The sequence below is a fragment of the Oncorhynchus kisutch genome, linkage group LG10 (genome assembly GCF_002021735.2).
Source record: "Oncorhynchus kisutch isolate 150728-3 linkage group LG10, Okis_V2, whole genome shotgun sequence".
Lineage (NCBI taxonomy): Eukaryota > Metazoa > Chordata > Actinopteri > Salmoniformes > Salmonidae > Oncorhynchus > Oncorhynchus kisutch.
The window spans coordinates 20,194,307-20,210,543 of record NC_034183.2 but is presented as its reverse complement, the minus strand read 5'-3'; the positions used below and the strand labels follow the sequence as shown (position 1 = coordinate 20,210,543).

General features: G+C 42.7%; 2 protein-coding genes across 9 annotated transcripts in view; one reads left to right on the top strand and one right to left on the bottom strand.

Annotated features, from left to right (window-relative positions):
- The window catches only part of si:ch211-129c21.1 (semaphorin-4E), a 29,176-nt gene extending 18,126 nt beyond the window's left edge, over positions 1-11,050 (top strand). For all 8 annotated transcript variants that reach the window (XM_031833286.1, XM_020492518.2, XM_020492520.2 and 5 more), the window contains 13 exons: positions 1,162-1,304; positions 1,517-1,579; positions 4,888-4,986; positions 6,275-6,374; positions 6,750-6,860; positions 7,142-7,293; positions 7,451-7,623; positions 7,893-8,049; positions 8,187-8,409; positions 8,836-8,948; positions 9,333-9,505; positions 9,587-9,639; positions 9,752-11,050. In XM_031833286.1, coding sequence (XP_031689146.1) covers positions 1,162-1,304; positions 1,517-1,579; positions 4,888-4,986; positions 6,275-6,374; positions 6,750-6,860; positions 7,142-7,293; positions 7,451-7,623; positions 7,893-8,049; positions 8,187-8,409; positions 8,836-8,948; positions 9,333-9,505; positions 9,587-9,639; positions 9,752-10,491 — 2,300 coding nt within the window. In that variant the 3' untranslated portion in view covers positions 10,492-11,050. The remainder of the gene's footprint in view (positions 1-1,161; positions 1,305-1,516; positions 1,580-4,887; positions 4,987-6,274; positions 6,375-6,749; positions 6,861-7,141; positions 7,294-7,450; positions 7,624-7,892; positions 8,050-8,186; positions 8,410-8,835; positions 8,949-9,332; positions 9,506-9,586; positions 9,640-9,751) is intronic.
- A 445-nt stretch (positions 11,051-11,495) lies between these two features.
- LOC109897884 (secretory carrier-associated membrane protein 4) lies at positions 11,496-15,682 on the bottom strand. Its single transcript, XM_020492524.2, has 7 exons — positions 15,463-15,682; positions 14,904-14,931; positions 14,446-14,574; positions 13,595-13,751; positions 13,395-13,496; positions 13,022-13,139; positions 11,496-12,864 (listed from the first exon to the last, which is right to left on the bottom strand). The coding sequence occupies exons 2-7, from the start codon at positions 14,911-14,913 to the stop codon at positions 12,682-12,684; spliced, it is 699 nt and encodes a 232-aa protein (XP_020348113.1). The 5' UTR covers positions 14,914-14,931; positions 15,463-15,682; the 3' UTR covers positions 11,496-12,681.
- Positions 15,683-16,237: the final 555 nt, after the last annotated feature.

Below are 16,237 nucleotides of genomic sequence, written 5' to 3'. Positions count from 1 at the left end.
CACTGCAAATCTACCAAGACCTGGCCGTCCCTCTAAACTTTCAGCTCATACAAGGAGAAGACTGATCAGAGATGCAGCCAAGAGGCCCATGATCACTCTGGATGAACTGCAGAGATCTACAGCTTAGGTGGGAGACTCTGTCCATAGGACAACAATCAGTCGTATATTGCACAAATCTGGCCTTTATGGAAGAGTGGCAAGAAGAAAGCCATTTCTTAAAGATATCCATAAAAAGTGTTGTTTAAAGTTTGCCACAAGCCACCTGGGAGACACACCAAACATGTGGAAGAAGGTGCTCTGGTCAGATGAAACCAAAATTGAACTTTTTGGCAACAATGCAAAACGTTATGTTTGGCGTAAAAGCAACACAGCTCATCACCCTGAACACACCATCTCCACTGTCAAACATGGTGGTGGCAGCATCATGGTTTGGGCCTGCTTTTCTTCAGCAGGGACAGGGAAGATGGTTAAAATTGATGGGAAGATGGATGGAGCCAAATACAGGACCATTCTGGAAGAAAACCTGATGGAGCAAAAGACCTGAGACTGGGACGGAGATTTGTCTTCCAACAAGACAATGATCCAAAACATAAAGCAAAATCTACAATGGAATGGTTCAAAAATAAACATATCCAGGTGTTAGAATGGCCAAGTCAAAGTCCAGACCTGAATCCAATCGAGAATCTGTGGAAAGAACTGAAAACTGCTGTTCACAAATGCTCTCCATCCAACCTCACTGAGCTCGAGCTGTTTTGCAAGGAGGAATGGGGAAAAAATGTCAGTCTCTCGATGTGCAAAACTGATAGAGACATACCCCAAGCGACTTACAGCTGTAATCGCAGCAAAAGGTGGCGCTACAAAGTATTAACTTAAGGGGGCTGAATAATTTTGCACGCCCAATTTTTCAGTTTTAGATTTATTAAAAAAGTTTGAAATATCCAATAAATGTCGTTCCACTTCATGATTGTGTCCCACTTGTTGTTGATTCTTCACAAAAAAATACAGTTTTATATCTTTGTTTGAAGCCTGAAATGTGGCAAAAGGTCGCAAAGTTCAAGGGGGCCGAATACTTTCGCAAGGCACTGTATATATGAGATCTCACACACACACACCGTTTGATACTTCATTTTCATTGAGTTGTCTAATGCTTTCCTGTTTTAGACAATCTGAAACTGTTCCGAGAGGAAGGGATTTGGAACTACTCCACTATGTTGGTTCGAGAGGATCTGGGCCTGCTGCTGCTCGGGGCTCGAGAGGCTGTCTATGCCCTGGACATCAATGATATCTCCATCAAGAAGTCTGGGGTAGGGACCTCTGTTTATTACGGCTATTCAGTTATTGTGTTTACTTTATAAGTTATCCTGTGTTATTTGCCTACATGATTTGAATACATCACAAATGGACTACAATAAAAAGGTCTGCTGTACCTTCTTTGTGGTGACCTAATACCAATGCCTTGGAACCATCAAACCATTACCAAGTACAGACTTTGATGTGCAGCTCTCTGTTGTGTCAGGTGTATTGGCGGGTCACTGAGGAGAAACAGAGGGAGTGCACATACAAAGGGAAACACGCCGAAGTAAGTGGCTCCATCAATCACAAAACAATTCTCCCCACAGACAGCTGTGAAGTGGTATGCTGCCAGTTGTTTATGAAGACACTCAATGAAGACAAAACAAACAACCAGATGCACAGTTGAAGTTGCAAGTTTACATACACCTTAGCCAAATACGTTTAAACTCAGTTTTTCACAATTTCTGACATTTAATCCTGTCTTAGGTCAGTTAGGATCACCACTTTATTTTGAGAATGTGAAATGTCAGAATAATAATAGAGAATGATTTCTTTCAGCTCTTATTTCTTTCATCACATTCCCATTGGGTCAGAAGTTTACATACACTCAATTAGTATTTGGTAGCATTAAATTGGGTCAAACGTTTTGGGAAGCCTTCCACAAGCTTCCCACAATAAGTTGGGTGAATTTTGGCCCATTCCTCCTGACAGAGCTGGTGTAACTGAGTTAGGTTTGTAGGCCGCCTTGCTCGCACACGCTTTTTCAGTTCTGCCCACAAATTTCCTATAGGATTGAGGTCAGGGCTTTGTGATAGCCACTCCAATACCTTGACTTTGTTGTCCGTAAGCCATTTTGCCACAACTTTGGAAGTATGCTTGGGGTCATTGTCCATCTGGAAGACCCATTTGTGACCAAGCTTTAACTTCCTGACTGATGTTTTGAGATGTTGCTTCAACATATCCACATAATTTTTGTTCCTCATGATGGCATCTATTTTGTGAAGTGCACCAGTCCCTCCTGCAGCAAAGCACCCCCACAACATGATGCTGCCACCCCCGTGCTTCATGGTTGGGATGGTATTCTTCGGCTTGCAAGCCTCCCCCTTTTTCCTCCAAACATAAAGATGGTCATTACTGCCAAACAGTTGTATTTTTGTTTCATCAGACCAGAGGACATTTCTCCAAAAAGTACGATCTGTCCCCCATGTGCAGTTGCAAACCGTAGTCTGGCTTTTTTATGGCGGTTTTGGAGCAGTGGCTTCTTCCTTGCTGAGCGGCTTTCAGGTTATGTCGATATAGGACTCTTTTTTTATTTATTTTTTACATTGGATACAGATACTTTTATACCTGTGAAGATGCTAGAGGAAACAAGATCCTTTGCTGTTGTTCTGGGATTGATTTACACTTTTCGCACCAAAGTACTATCATCTCTATGAGACAACGCGTCTCCTTCCTGAGCGGTATGAGGGATGATGGAACACTTAAACAACACAATGTAACTCCAAGTCAATCACACTTCTGTGAAATCAAACTGTCCACTTAGGAAGCAACACTGATTAACAATACATTTCACATGCTGTTGTGCAAATGGAATAGACAACAGGTGGAAATTATAGGCAATTAGCAAGACACCCCCAATAATGGAGTGGTTCTGCAGGTGGTGACCACAGACCACTTCTCAGTTCCTATGCTTCCTGGCTGATGTTTTGGTTCACTTTTGAAAGCTGGCGGTGCTTTCACTCTAGTGGTAGCATGAGACGGAGTCTACAACCCACACAAGTGGCTCAGGTAGTGCAGCTCATCCAGGATGGCACATCAATGCGAGCTGTGGCAAGAAGGTTTGCTGTGTCTGTCAGCGTAGTGTCCAGAGCATGGAGGCGCTACCAGGAGACAGGCCAGTACATCAGGAGAAGTGGAGGAGGCCGTAGGAGAGCAACAACTCAGCAGCAGGACCGCTACCTCCGCCTTTGTGCAAGGAGAAGCACTGCCAGAGCCCTGCAAAATGACCTCCAGCAGGCCACAAATGTGCATGTGTCTGCTCAAACGATCAGAAACAGACTCCATGAGGGTGGTATGAAGGCCCGACGTCCACAGGGGGGGGGTTGTGCTTACAGCCCAACACCGTGCAGGACGTTTGGCATTTGCCAGAGAACACCAAGATTGGCAAATTCGCCATTGGCGCCCTGTGCTCTTCACAGATGAAAGCAGGTTCACACTGAGCACATGCGACAGTCTGGAGATGCCGTGGAGAACGTTCTGCTGTCTGCAACATCCTCCAGCATGACCGGTTTGGCGGTGGGTCAGTCATGGTGTGGGGTGGCATTTCTTTGTGGGGCCGCACAGCCCTCCATGTGCCTGCCAGAGGTAGCCTGACTGCCATTAGGTACCGAGATGAGATCCTCAGACCCCTTGTGAGACCATATGCTGGTGCGGTTGGCCCTGGGTTCCTCCTAATGCAAGACAATGCTAGACCTCATGTGGCTGGAGTGTGTCAGCAGTTTCTGGAAGAGGAAAGCATTGATGCTATGGACTGGCCCGCCCGTTCCCCAGACCTGAATCCAATTGAGCACATCTGGGACATCATGTCTCGCTCCATCCACCAACGCCAAGTTGCACCATAGACTGTCCAGGAGTTGGCGGATGCTTTAGTCCAGGTCTGAGAGGAGATCCCTCAGGAGACCATCTGCCACCTCATCAGGGGCATGCCCAGGCGTTGTAGGGAGGTCACACAGGCACGTGGAGGCCACACACACTACTGAGCCTCATTTTGACTTGTTTTAAGGACATTACATCAAAGTTGGATCAGCCTGTAGTGTGGTTTTCCACTTTAATTTTGAGTGTGACTTCAAATCCAGACCTCCATGGGTTGATAAATTTGATTTCCATTGCTCATTTTTATGTGATTTTGTTGTCAGCATATTCAACTATGTAAAGAAAAAACTATTTTAATAAGAATATTTAATTCAGATCTAGGATGTGTTATTTTAGTGTTCCCTTTATTTTTTTGAGCAATGTACTTGCGTACTATTGTTTGTAGAGATGAACGTGGTACCTTCAGGCGTTTGGAAATTGCTCCCAAGGATGAACCAGACTTGTGGAGGTCTACCATTTTTTTGGTCTTGGGTAATTTCTTTTGATTTTCCCATGATGTCAAGCAAAGAGGCACTGGGTTTGAAGGTAGGCCTTGAAATACATTCACAGGTACACCTCCAATAGGCTAATTGACATCATTTGAGCCAATCAGAAGCTTCTAAAACCATGACGTAATTTTCTGGAATGTTCCATGCTGTTTAAAGTCAGCCAACTTAGTGTATGTAAACTTCTTAACCACTGGAATCGCGATACAGTAAATTATAAGTGAAATAATCTGTCTGTAAACTATTGTTGGAAAAATGACTTTCGTCATGCACAAAGTAGATGTCCTAACCAACTTGCCAAAACTATAGTTAACAAGAGATCTGTGGAGTGGTTGAATAACAAGTTTTAATGACTCCAACCTAAGTGTATGTAAACTTATGACTTCAACTGTGCATACATTGAAATCTGTACATTACTATACCAACCTTGACATTTCTCATTCCTGTCCTGTTGCAGATCGAATGCCGTAACTACATCCGGACCCTGCATAAAGTGGATGACAGCACAATGTATGTGTGCGGGACAAATGCTTTCAGCCCCACCTGTGATTACATGGTAATTATAAACTGGGTGGTTCGAGCCCTGAATGCTGATTGACTGACAGCCGTGGTATATTTAAGCAATAAGGCACCTTGGGGGTTTGTGGTATATGGCCAATATATCACAGCTAATTGCTGTTCTTATACACGATGCAATGTGGAGTGCTAGGACACAGCCATTTGCCATGGTATATTGGCCATATACCACAAACCCCAGAGGTGCCTTATTGCTATTATAAACTGGTTACCAAAGTAATTAGAGCAGTAAAAATAAATGTTTTGTCATTCCCGTGGTATATGGTCTGATATACCACAGATGTCAGCCAATCTGCATTCAGGGCTGGAACCACCCAGTTTATAATAGATCGTATACCACGGGTAAGACATTTTATTTTTACTGCTCTAATTACGTTGGTAACCAGTTTATAATAGCAATAAGGAACCTTGGGGGTTTGTGGTATATGACCAATATACACCACGGCGTTGCATCATGCCTAAGAACAGCCCTTAGTGTTGTATAGTGTGGGGTGGCAGTTAGTCTAGTGGTTAGTGTTGTGCCAGTAACGAAAGGTTGCTAGATCGAATCCCCGAGCTGGCAAGGTAAAAATCTGTCGTTCTGCCCCTGAACAAGGATGTTAACTCACTGTTCTCTGGTAAATAAGAATTTGTTCTTAACTGACTTGCCTAGTTAAATAAAATCTAAATATTGGCAATATACCACACCCCCTTGGGGCTTATTGCTTCATTATAAACTGAGTGGTTCCAGCCCTGAGTGCTAATTGGCTGACAGCCGTGGTATATCAGACTGTATATCATGGGTATGACAACATGTATTTTTACTGCCCTAATTACGTTGGTAACCAGTTTATGATAGCAATAAGGCACCTTGGTGGTTTGTGGTATATGGCCAATATACCATGGCTAAGGGCTGTATCCAGGCACTCTGCGTTGTGTGTAAGAACAGCCTTTAGCCGTGCCATATACCACAACACTTTGTGCCTTATTGCATAGGTATAGCTTGGCCTGAACAGGACAGCTAGGACATCTCGGTGTAAGAATAGCTCTGTTGTTTGAAACTATCATGTGACTGCTGTAGTCAGGCAGTTGTCACACTGAATATTTACTGTGAGTGTGAAATGTATGCATACTACAGGCACCTGCACTCTTTATATCTACTGTTAGTGGCTGCGTGTAACTCATTTTGCCCTTTGGAGTTTAGTATAAAGTATATTCCTACCTCTCTCTCACTGAAACAGCTGTGAATGAATACATCTAAATAGTTGCTTTGTTTGTGACTCTGACAGACGTACTCTGAAGGACAGCTGAGACTAGAAGAAGCGCAGGAGGAGGGAAAAGGGAAATGCCCCTTTGATCCCTTCCAGAAATACTCCTCCATCATGGTCGGTATGTACTGTGACTGTCTGTCTGTCTCTAGTTATCTGCTCTCACACAAGGACAGAACAGTGCACCCAGTGAAGTTCAAAGTTCATCAACTGCAAAGTGGGGTTGTGCTATAAGTGCTGCCATGGGACTTGTTTGTAAAGTGAGGGGGTTGGGTCTTTGTGAATTGAACAGTTTAAAAATATATTTTTTTATTATTTTTTAGCTTTTTGGCTGAATGTGTTGCTAGTAGCTTGAGTTACCAGTGGCACAATGAAAGAGATTGCACATGTAATTTTCTAAATGAGTTTTGTTTGACTAATATTTACAATATTATTTACTTTGCTAGAAGATCAATTTTCCTCTGTTGTGATTCTTGTCATGTCTCTGGTCTGCCAGGGAATGACCTCTACTCTGCTACCTCCATCAACTTCCTGGGCTCTGAGCCTGTGGTTCTCCGCAGCTCCTCCTCTGCGCTTCGCACTGAGTTCAAGAGCTCCTGGCTCAACGGTCACCTCACCCTCTCTGTTCATACTTGTGTTATAAACTTGTATACTACTATACACCATGCCTTATGGTGCACACGTGAATAGTATATAGATCTACTAACACTTGAATATGAAGTTAAAATGGCTAAATGTATCCATAGCATTTTACATCTTTGCCTTGAGTAATAGCCTAGATCCTATAGGTCCCTGTGTTTTGAATTATGAAATTGAACTTAAACTGCTGCTGTTAAACAGGTCCGGACAGGTAGCGTAATAAGTGCTCATTATGGTTTATGATTTCAGAGCCCAACTTTGTATACATGGACCTTGTCCCCGAGAGCAATAACAACCCAGAGGGGGATGATGATAAGGTCTACCTGTTCTTCAGCGAGAACGCCATGGAGTATGACTTCTACAACAAGCTCACCGTGTCAAGAGTTGCTCGTGTCTGCAAGGTAGCAACTTGCTCCAAATGTACATGGGTTTTTAAATATAAAGGACAGTATGTGTACCCTGTTTAAACAGTGCAGGTGTATAATGTGTGCATGTGTCCTCTCTCCAGAAGTATTCACTTGTTTGACTAGAACCAATGTTGTCTCTCACACTGTGTAGGGGGATATGGGTGGGCAGCGGACGCTCCAGAGGAAGTGGACGTCATTCCTGAAGGCTCGCCTGGACTGCTCCCTGCCAGAGCCCAGCCTGCCATATATTGTACAGGATGTCTTCCTGCTCAAAAACGATGACTGGCGCAAAAGTGTTTTCTATGCAGTGTTCACTCCCCAGTCGTGAGTAGTCTGTAGAATCCAGTGGTTTTAGAGTTGACAACATTGTTTCAGTGGGAAATGGACTGTTTCTAATCTGCGTGATATTCTGACTTGGTTGCTTTAAGCACATGTTTACCATAATCCTTCCTGACCAGGAAAAACCCCAGGCGGGCTAACTCTAACTAGGGCCTAGGGTATTTCCCACGTGTTCAGGAAAAACATAGGGCCCTAACCATGATATACTTCAGGTTTGAAAACATCAAACATGTTTTTCTGACTGTCTGCACTAGGAGCTCGTCCGACATGTCTGCAGTGTGTGCGTACAGTGTGTCGGCCATCGGAGACGTGTTTGATAAGGGGAAGTTTAAGACGCCAGTGACTGTGGAGACTTCCCATGTGAAGTGGGTCATGTACAGTGGAGAGGTGCCCACCCCAAGACCTGGAGCTGTATGTCCCATTTTAATATAATTGTGAAGATCTAAATGGTTTAGGGCCACAAAAGGAAAGTATCTACTTTTTTTACAGTTCAGCTACTAACTCAGTAATAAATGTATTATTACCACTCATAAATCTATTTTCTTCAGTGCATTAACAACGCAGCACGGACCCTTGGGATGGAGCGCTCCCTGGACCTGCCAGATAAGACCCTGCAGTTCATCAGGGACCGGCCCCTCATGGACGATGCCGTGCACCCGCTGACCGGCCGTCCGCTGCTGGTCAAAAGGGGAGACCTGTTCACACGCCTGGTGGTGGACAGCGTGCTAGCTCTGGATGGGGAGACATACGCAGTCATGTTCATCGGCACAGGTACTGAACAGAACATACACATCCCCAAAACAGACTTGTTCTTCTGACTCCCGCCTGAACAGCTAATCAAATGGCTACCCAGACTAGTTGCATTGCCCCCTCCCCCCTCCCCTTTTTAACCCTGCTGCTTTTCTGTTTATTATCTATGCATAGTCACTAACTCTACCTACATGTTCATATTACCTCGACTAACCGGTGCCCCCACACATTGACTCTGTACCGGTACTCCCTGTATATAGCCTCGCTATTGTTGTTTTACTGCTGCTCTTTAATTATTTGTGACTTTTATTTCTTATTTTTTACTTAAACCTCATTGTTGGTTAAGGGCTTGTAAGTAAGTGTTTCACTGTAAGGTCTACACCTGTTGTCTTCGGCACATTTGACTTGAATAGATCTGACAATGACATGGGCCTTCTCTCCCCACAGAGAACGGCTATGTGCAGAAGGCAGTGAACTATGCTGGCGAGATGTTCATCATTGAAGAGATACAACTGTACCAGACCCCAGAGGCTATCAGGACCCTGCGTCTCTCCAGCACGGTAACAATCACCCAGTCAATCAATTAAAACTTGATTTTAAATAGCTCTTTTAAACAAATTTGTTACCGAGTACTTATCAGCCCCTCTGGTTTAAACACCCAATCAAGGTGCAGCACCATTTTACAAAACATACCAACTTTTTATTGATATCCATATGGTCGTTCATATGTCAACATAAGGATTTAACTAGATCAATGTCAGTTTGTTGTCTCCTGGCATTTCTGCAGACAGATGGTTACTCATTTACTATTTATTTCCTAAGCACTTACAATAGAGCATTCAAGGAGAATGGCACCTGGTCATTGCCGTTACTAACCATGGATGAAGTAGGCTCATTGAGCTGCTGACACTCATGTGGTATTGGTTGTGTTCTTGTTTCCCCAGGGTCAGCTGTATGCAGGCTCTGAGTATGGAGCTGTGCAGATGCCTCTGAGTGAATGTGGCCGTTATGAGTCTTGTCTGGACTGTGTCTTAGCCAGAGACCCTTACTGTGGCTGGGACCTCTCCACTGGCCTCTGCTCTGCTGTGGCCAGCTCACCCTTTGCCTCAGTCCCCACGTACGATCCAACACACACATACCTTTCTAGTAATGTGATTTAGAATTTCAGTATACCATATTTATAGTCTTTCTTTTTCAGGAACATGATTCAAAGTCTAAAAGATGGTGACATCTCACAATGTCCGAAATCAGGTAAATGGATTTCAATATTTAATTGTTCAGGGCCCAGCACACTATCAACAAATGACAGTACAGTCCAGTCCAACTGTAGTTACTACTTACTTTGTTTGTGTGTGTATTGCAGAGACGATGAAGCCAGAGAACTACACCTTAGTTCCTGGCAACAACATCAAGCTGCCGTGTCAGCCTGACTCCAACCTGGCACAGGTACAGTGGCTCTTCTCAGGGCAACTGCTGCTGTCTGATACCAAGTACTACATCTACAATGGGGGTATCCTCATTCTCAATGCCTCTGCCGCCAACACCGGCCAGTACACCTGTGAGTCTGTTGAGCAGGTGAACAGCCGACCATACACCAGGACTATGGCAGTCTATCAACTGTTGCCCCACACTAACCTAGATGAGGAGAGTGAGACGATGACAGAGTCCCCCCATAGTCACAGTACCCCATTACCAGATCTCCTGAAGGTAACAGAGAAGCCAAAGGCTTTGGATCCCCTTCCCCCCCCTGAGTCACAGTGTGAAGACGGCAGGGTGGTAGGCCTGCAGGTGGTGGTGGCGCTCCTCTCTCTGATGCTGGTTGGTCTAGTAGCCTGGAGTCTGTATAAAGGATGCTTTAGAAGCAGATTCTCAGAAAACTCAAGCGCTGGCCAGGTGAAAAGGCCGTCGGATGACTACATGCAAATTCAAAACAATATAACTTCAGAGTTCAAGCTGCTGGGACCTACACCCAGTCTCAGTGCTAACAAGAATCAAAATGCTATCATAGCCTTCAAAGGGAATGGGGAACACCACTTCTCTCCTGGAAGCAATATTTCCACTGTGGATGGTTTGGGGTACATTGATGATGAGTCAGAGATCTGACCATCAGTGTTCACCGCTCTCTCACCAGGCAGCTGATTTAAGACACTAGCGCAATGACAAGCTCTGTACACTGAACTTGTTTTGGAATTGTCCTTAACATTTTCCCACCACTACATCTCCCTAGATTGAATTTATTTTGTTTAGTCATTGCATAAGGCGAATACATTGTACATCCCTTTGTTAAATATTATTTTGTATTGTCATGTATATTGCAAATATTTATTTATATTCATGTAATTACGTCATAACCAGGATGTGATATCTAAAGTAAATAAGCCCATAATACTAATGTGGTGTACATAGTTAAGATCTACAAATATTCTAAGCATTTCATTCTACGGACCAGTAATGATTACTCCAAACCTTTTTAAGTAGATCAAAACAGCCATGGACCAAATACAAATAATTAAACACTCTCTTGACTTAGGTCTTGTTTAAAATGTCTCTCAGAACCAACTGAATTATAGCAACATGTTTTCTCTTCTTTTTCACCAGCAGCACTTTGTCATTACACTGTGTTGCTTCACATTTCATGTAAAATAAATAATTTAGAGATCAATGTTTTGAGTTAAAGGCAGCTATCATTATCGTAACTCAATCAACAGTTCATATTGTCAAAACCACAGCTTTCATTTTGGTCATTCCTATTAGGAATTGTATCATTACTTCACCAGTCAAGAGGTTGTTTTCATTCCTCATTAGATTCCAACACATTATTTAGTTAATCTGACCGGTGGGAATTCTGCTGTCATCTCCATGTAACAATATCAAGGGGTTTACCTGCCCAAGGGGTATATTTAAGTGTTGGATACTCTAGCAACTGATGTAATGTCACTTATTTCACTGGGGGAAAAAATTATATTATATAATGATGGACAAATATGGTGGGCTGTGTTGGCCCAGCCAGCCATTGTCATGTATGGGTATGGAGTTTTGTACTGTATATTATTGGAAAGGATACACTAAAACATAATTGTCGATGAAAAAGCTGAATAACACCACAGTCAGGTCTGAAATATATTTTTTAGGTTTGTCACTGCAGCAACACATTTGATGCATTTAAGAATATATTCTCAGTATGACAAGCATTAGACAAGCAAAAAAAAAATCTGAATAAACCTCATGGCAGTTTACCCTGGAGAGGGACACTTGAATATGAAATATATATCAGTTGTATACTCAGTGGCTGCCGCTCTGCCAGACCTATTGTAAACAAGGCTCCAGTCTGGAACGAGTTGTGATGCAGCATTAAGAGTGCTGCCACAACAGGGCACTGACCACCAAAAGCAAACAAGAATAAAATAGCTCAGTGCACCACACAGGATGAGTGAGGGGGAGAAAAAGGCTCTGGTTGAATGAGAAGGATACAGTATTCCTTGGAGAAGTCTTCAAGCAATACAGTGGTAAATGTCTCATTGGCTCAGTTACACTGAAACATGTAGCAGTACTTAAGGCGACAGTCAGGCAAACCATTTTCTACATGCAAGTACGATTAAGGCGGGTTTAGTTTTCAGAAACAAGGCAAAAGCAGATCAAGAAGGTATAAACCAGAAACACTTGGTGCAGTGATAAATTAAAACCGTGCACTATATAAACTCTCATATCTACAGCTGCAAGAGGAGAACCCTGATCCTTCATTCATGTCCAGTAGCATCAAAGCTAAGTTGATTTCATGGAGTACAGTCATAACTTGAATTGGCAAGAATTGATCACTGAATATGGCTGCCAAAATGAATCCAAAGACAACTTTGGAATCACCTTGCTTCTTTTGTCTCATATTTTAAAGATAAGGCACAAGCCTTTGACGTAGCAATTTTCTTAGTCTCATTGTTGCTACGGTACATAAACCATTTTAGAAGATACCTTTTTACTTGAAGGATCAGATTCATATTGTGGAACATACTAAATGTAAACAGGTGCAATGGAATGGATCATATTTTGAATATCCATCAAATCTTTTCAACAATAAGGATGATATGCTTTTCCCTCAAAGATAAACAGTATAATAGTAGCCTCTATCAATCTTAAAGTACTGCTGAATAAAATCAGCTAATTCTCTTAAAATTCCAGCTCTGCATTTCATATTGTTAAAAGTGAGATTGTTCTAGTATGGTGTGCTGGACAAGTGTTCATCCAGCCTGCCTGCCATGGAGAAAGTGCTCTGTCTCCATCTAGAGTCCACTTAGGGTATCACCAGGGGCCATTGTCGGGGTAGCTTGGCACATCAGCAGGGTATTGGGGAAGGCTTGGGCCAGTTTCAGTGACAGCATTGAAGCCGGCCTCTCTCACGGGAGCGCTCTTCCAGAGTCCAGTGGTCCACTCTTCCTGTGCACGCTCAAAGCTGCCCCCTCCACCACGGTACAGCCTGTGAACCTGATGGGAACAGAGCAGACAAACCAACCAGTCATGCTAGTTTATTCTCTTTATCTGCCTACAATGAGTGTATTGTCAAAATGGCTGAGTATTTTTCTTATTTGTGTGTGTGTTTCCATGTGCTTGTGCATTTTTCAGGTGTGTTTGTTGGACTCACCCTAATGAGAATCAGTCCCATTAACACAGTCACTAGAGTGAAGAGCAGAGCCGAGAATAGCATGACTACAGCAGAACCCACGTTGTTTCTGAAAAACGGCACTGTTGCGATCCAACCACTTTAGAGGTTCCTCCGTGGTGGAGCAGTGGGGTTAGTATTTGTTAATGGCATGAATTACAAACTTGAGTTTTTCACCAATCATAGCATGACACAATGCAGTGAGTAAAATGAAGGTGATTGATAATCTACAGGATCTTTATTGCTAAGCTGTGAAGATTTTTCTATATTCTTGAGGTGAAATAATTGACAAGCCATTCAGATAGCAGCCAGTCATAAACAGTGCCTTCCAGACTGATTAAATATTTCTACTCACCAAGCACCCCAACCAGAGAAGCCCACAGTTTGAATGAGAGCGAGAACACACTGCAGAAAGAAGATGAAGAAGAAGGCCATGAAGTTGAAAGAACTGTCAGCCCTGGGAAAGAGAAAGGGAGATATGGAGTCAGTTAAGAAAAGGTATTTGGAGTGCGAAATTATGGATGTTCGCATTAATGTTTGTTGAATGGACCTTACCGGAAGGCCTTGTAGAGAGGTCTAAACCAGCAGGTGTAGCTGCACGGACTGAAGAGGAGAAGCCAGAGAAGGGAAAGGCCAAAATTGGCTCCACTTCCCCCCCCTGCCCACCAAGCTATGCATGACACCACGTTCACACACAGTGTGACTGAATACACTACAGAAAGAGAGACAGGAAGAATAATGTAAAATTGGCCTCGCTCGAGAGCATCAAACTGAATGCTGGCAACTGCCGACTGACTGAAGATCTATAAATCACCCGTCATAAATAACGACTCATTATTATTTGTAGATCAGTCAGTCACAATGTAGCACTATAACTGTTTAGTGGGAGCTTCATGAAATGGGTTTCCATGGCCAAGCATCCACACACAAGCCTAAGATCACCATGCGCAATGCCAAGCATTGTCTGGAGTAGTGTTTTGATGTGAGTGGTGTGAAAAACCTGCACAGAGCCCTGACCTCAACCCCAACCCCTTCTAACAACTTTGGGATGAATTGGAAAGCCGACTGCGAGCCAGGCCTAATCGCCCAACATCAGTGCCTGACCTCCCTATTGCCTTGTTGCTGAATCGAAGCAAGTCTCCGCAGCAATGTTCCAACATCTAGTGGTAAGCCTTCCCAGAAGAGTGGAGGCTGTTATAGCAGCAGAAGGGGGACCAACTCCATATTCATTCCCATGATTTTGGAATGAGATGTTCGAAGAGCAGGTATCCACATACTTTAGGCCATGTAGTGTACATTGCGGGTTTGATACTCTCAAACCCGGCCATTCTCTCAGCTTGGAATGAAGTTACTGCCCAGTTCCCACAGTAGGACTATGTAACTCAAATGTCTTTGGTGTAACTCACACATCCAGAGGTTGTAGACCCGGCGTACCAGCTGTCGGTGCGGGGCTGGGATCTCCTCCTCCACATTCTGATAAAAGCAGGGCTTGATTCTCAGGAACTTAGGCAGTGGGGGAAAGTTGTTGACCCGCTCTGAAAACAGGAAACAGATTATTATATGTGGGAGAACGGGATGTCAGTGCAGAAATTTCACAACAAAAAATTGAATACGGTGACATTTTAGGAACATGACAAAATGGAATTGCACAATAGTGAAAGTGTTCAGAGTTATTAGTTGATCCTTATGTCTACAATCAATAATTGAACTAAGAGTATGTCATGGCTAATTTAATTTAAAAAATGGTGTCACTTATGATCTCATGAGCATGCATTACTTGTTGCAGGTACATGTTATGTTTCATTACGAACATAATTGAATTGTTTACTTAAAGACATCAATTGCAAAATATTTAGATACAAACCTGTCATCATGAAATCCTGTGTCCTTTCCTGCAACATAACACAAATAATTGGCATACTTTACATCTCAAACATTCAAAGAGAAAGTAACAATATTTATATGGGAACTTGCAGTATGATTCACATCTAATCAACAACAACAAAATGATATCAAGATAATGACTAAATTTACATGAATGAGATCTGGGTATGCTAGGAGGTACCGATCATTTTCTAGTAAACTCGTGATAAACCAATGACTGTATATGATAACCCCCGTTTAAAAGATAAGCCTACCCTTAACCACTTTGTAAAACAGAAGAAAGCTAGTTATGTTTTTCGGAAAACATTAGACCCCACGTGAAATAAAATGCCTGACTACAGTAATGTTAGCTAGATAGCTAACGGCTAGCAACGTTAAAGTGATGGGACAGATTGTTATACAAATCTTTGATGATGGTTTGTTAGCGAATTGTCACAGAAAGGTCAGCTGATGAGTTGATACAGGCATATAGTTGTTAGCAGATTCAATATTAAATAAATAAATATATTAACGTAGTTTCTTGTTTTTCTAGCACCTACCTGAAAACCGCTTACTCCAGCTCGTTTAGGGATGCGTCGTCAACTAAGACTCAAGTTCCGTGGAAGCCACAGCAATGCATTGAGGGAGTGGTAGTTCTACAAAGGTCGCAGAAAGACACATTGGAATACAATTTTTCGATTGTTAAACTACAGATCCCGTAAACGATAGAGGGCGTAGACAGGAGACGTGTGACTACAATGCCAGCGCCATCTATGCTACAGAGAGGGATGATTATTGTCCCGCACAAGAGAACAGCTATTTTATGACAATGAATTATCTTGTCAGGCTGTACAGTGCAGTATTATGTTCAATGCACACAATATGCTGACTGTAACGGTGATATCCCACAGTCAAAGTCCTAATATTTGTTTAAACTCCACATAGTTATGTTCTGTGGCTGTCACTGAGTAGGCTGATACTCCATTTCATGGGTGCACAATCCATATGTCAGGCTGTAGAGTGCAATATGAATGTCTAATACACACAATTGACTGACTGGGGTGGTGATTTTCCAAAGTCAGCCCCACAATAAGAGCTAAGAAGATAATAGATGTGTAAACATTTGAAAATTGTGTTCTGTGGGTATCACTGAAAAGTAGTGAACTACATGTAGTTCAACTAGTAAGTTCATTTAATTTTGCTTTAGCTTGTTGGTAGTTGAACTTAATTCAAATCTTTGTAGTGTTTTCAGTAGTTAGCAAAAAAGTTATAACATAGTGGTGTAGCTAACAATTGGAACCTCACACTACTTATTTAGCTAAAATAATATAAAAT

Excerpts from the sequence above, each read along its gene's own strand:
- LOC109897884 (XM_020492524.2), bottom strand. Across the intron at positions 13,140-13,394 it reads TTCTCTGGTTGGGGTGCTTG|TGGTTGGATCGCAACAGTGC; the intron begins GTGAGTAGAAAT and ends GAACCTCTAAAG. Across the intron at positions 12,865-13,021 it reads TGGGACTGATTCTCATTAGG|GTTCACAGGCTGTACCGTGG; the intron begins GTGAGTCCAACA and ends TGTTCCCATCAG.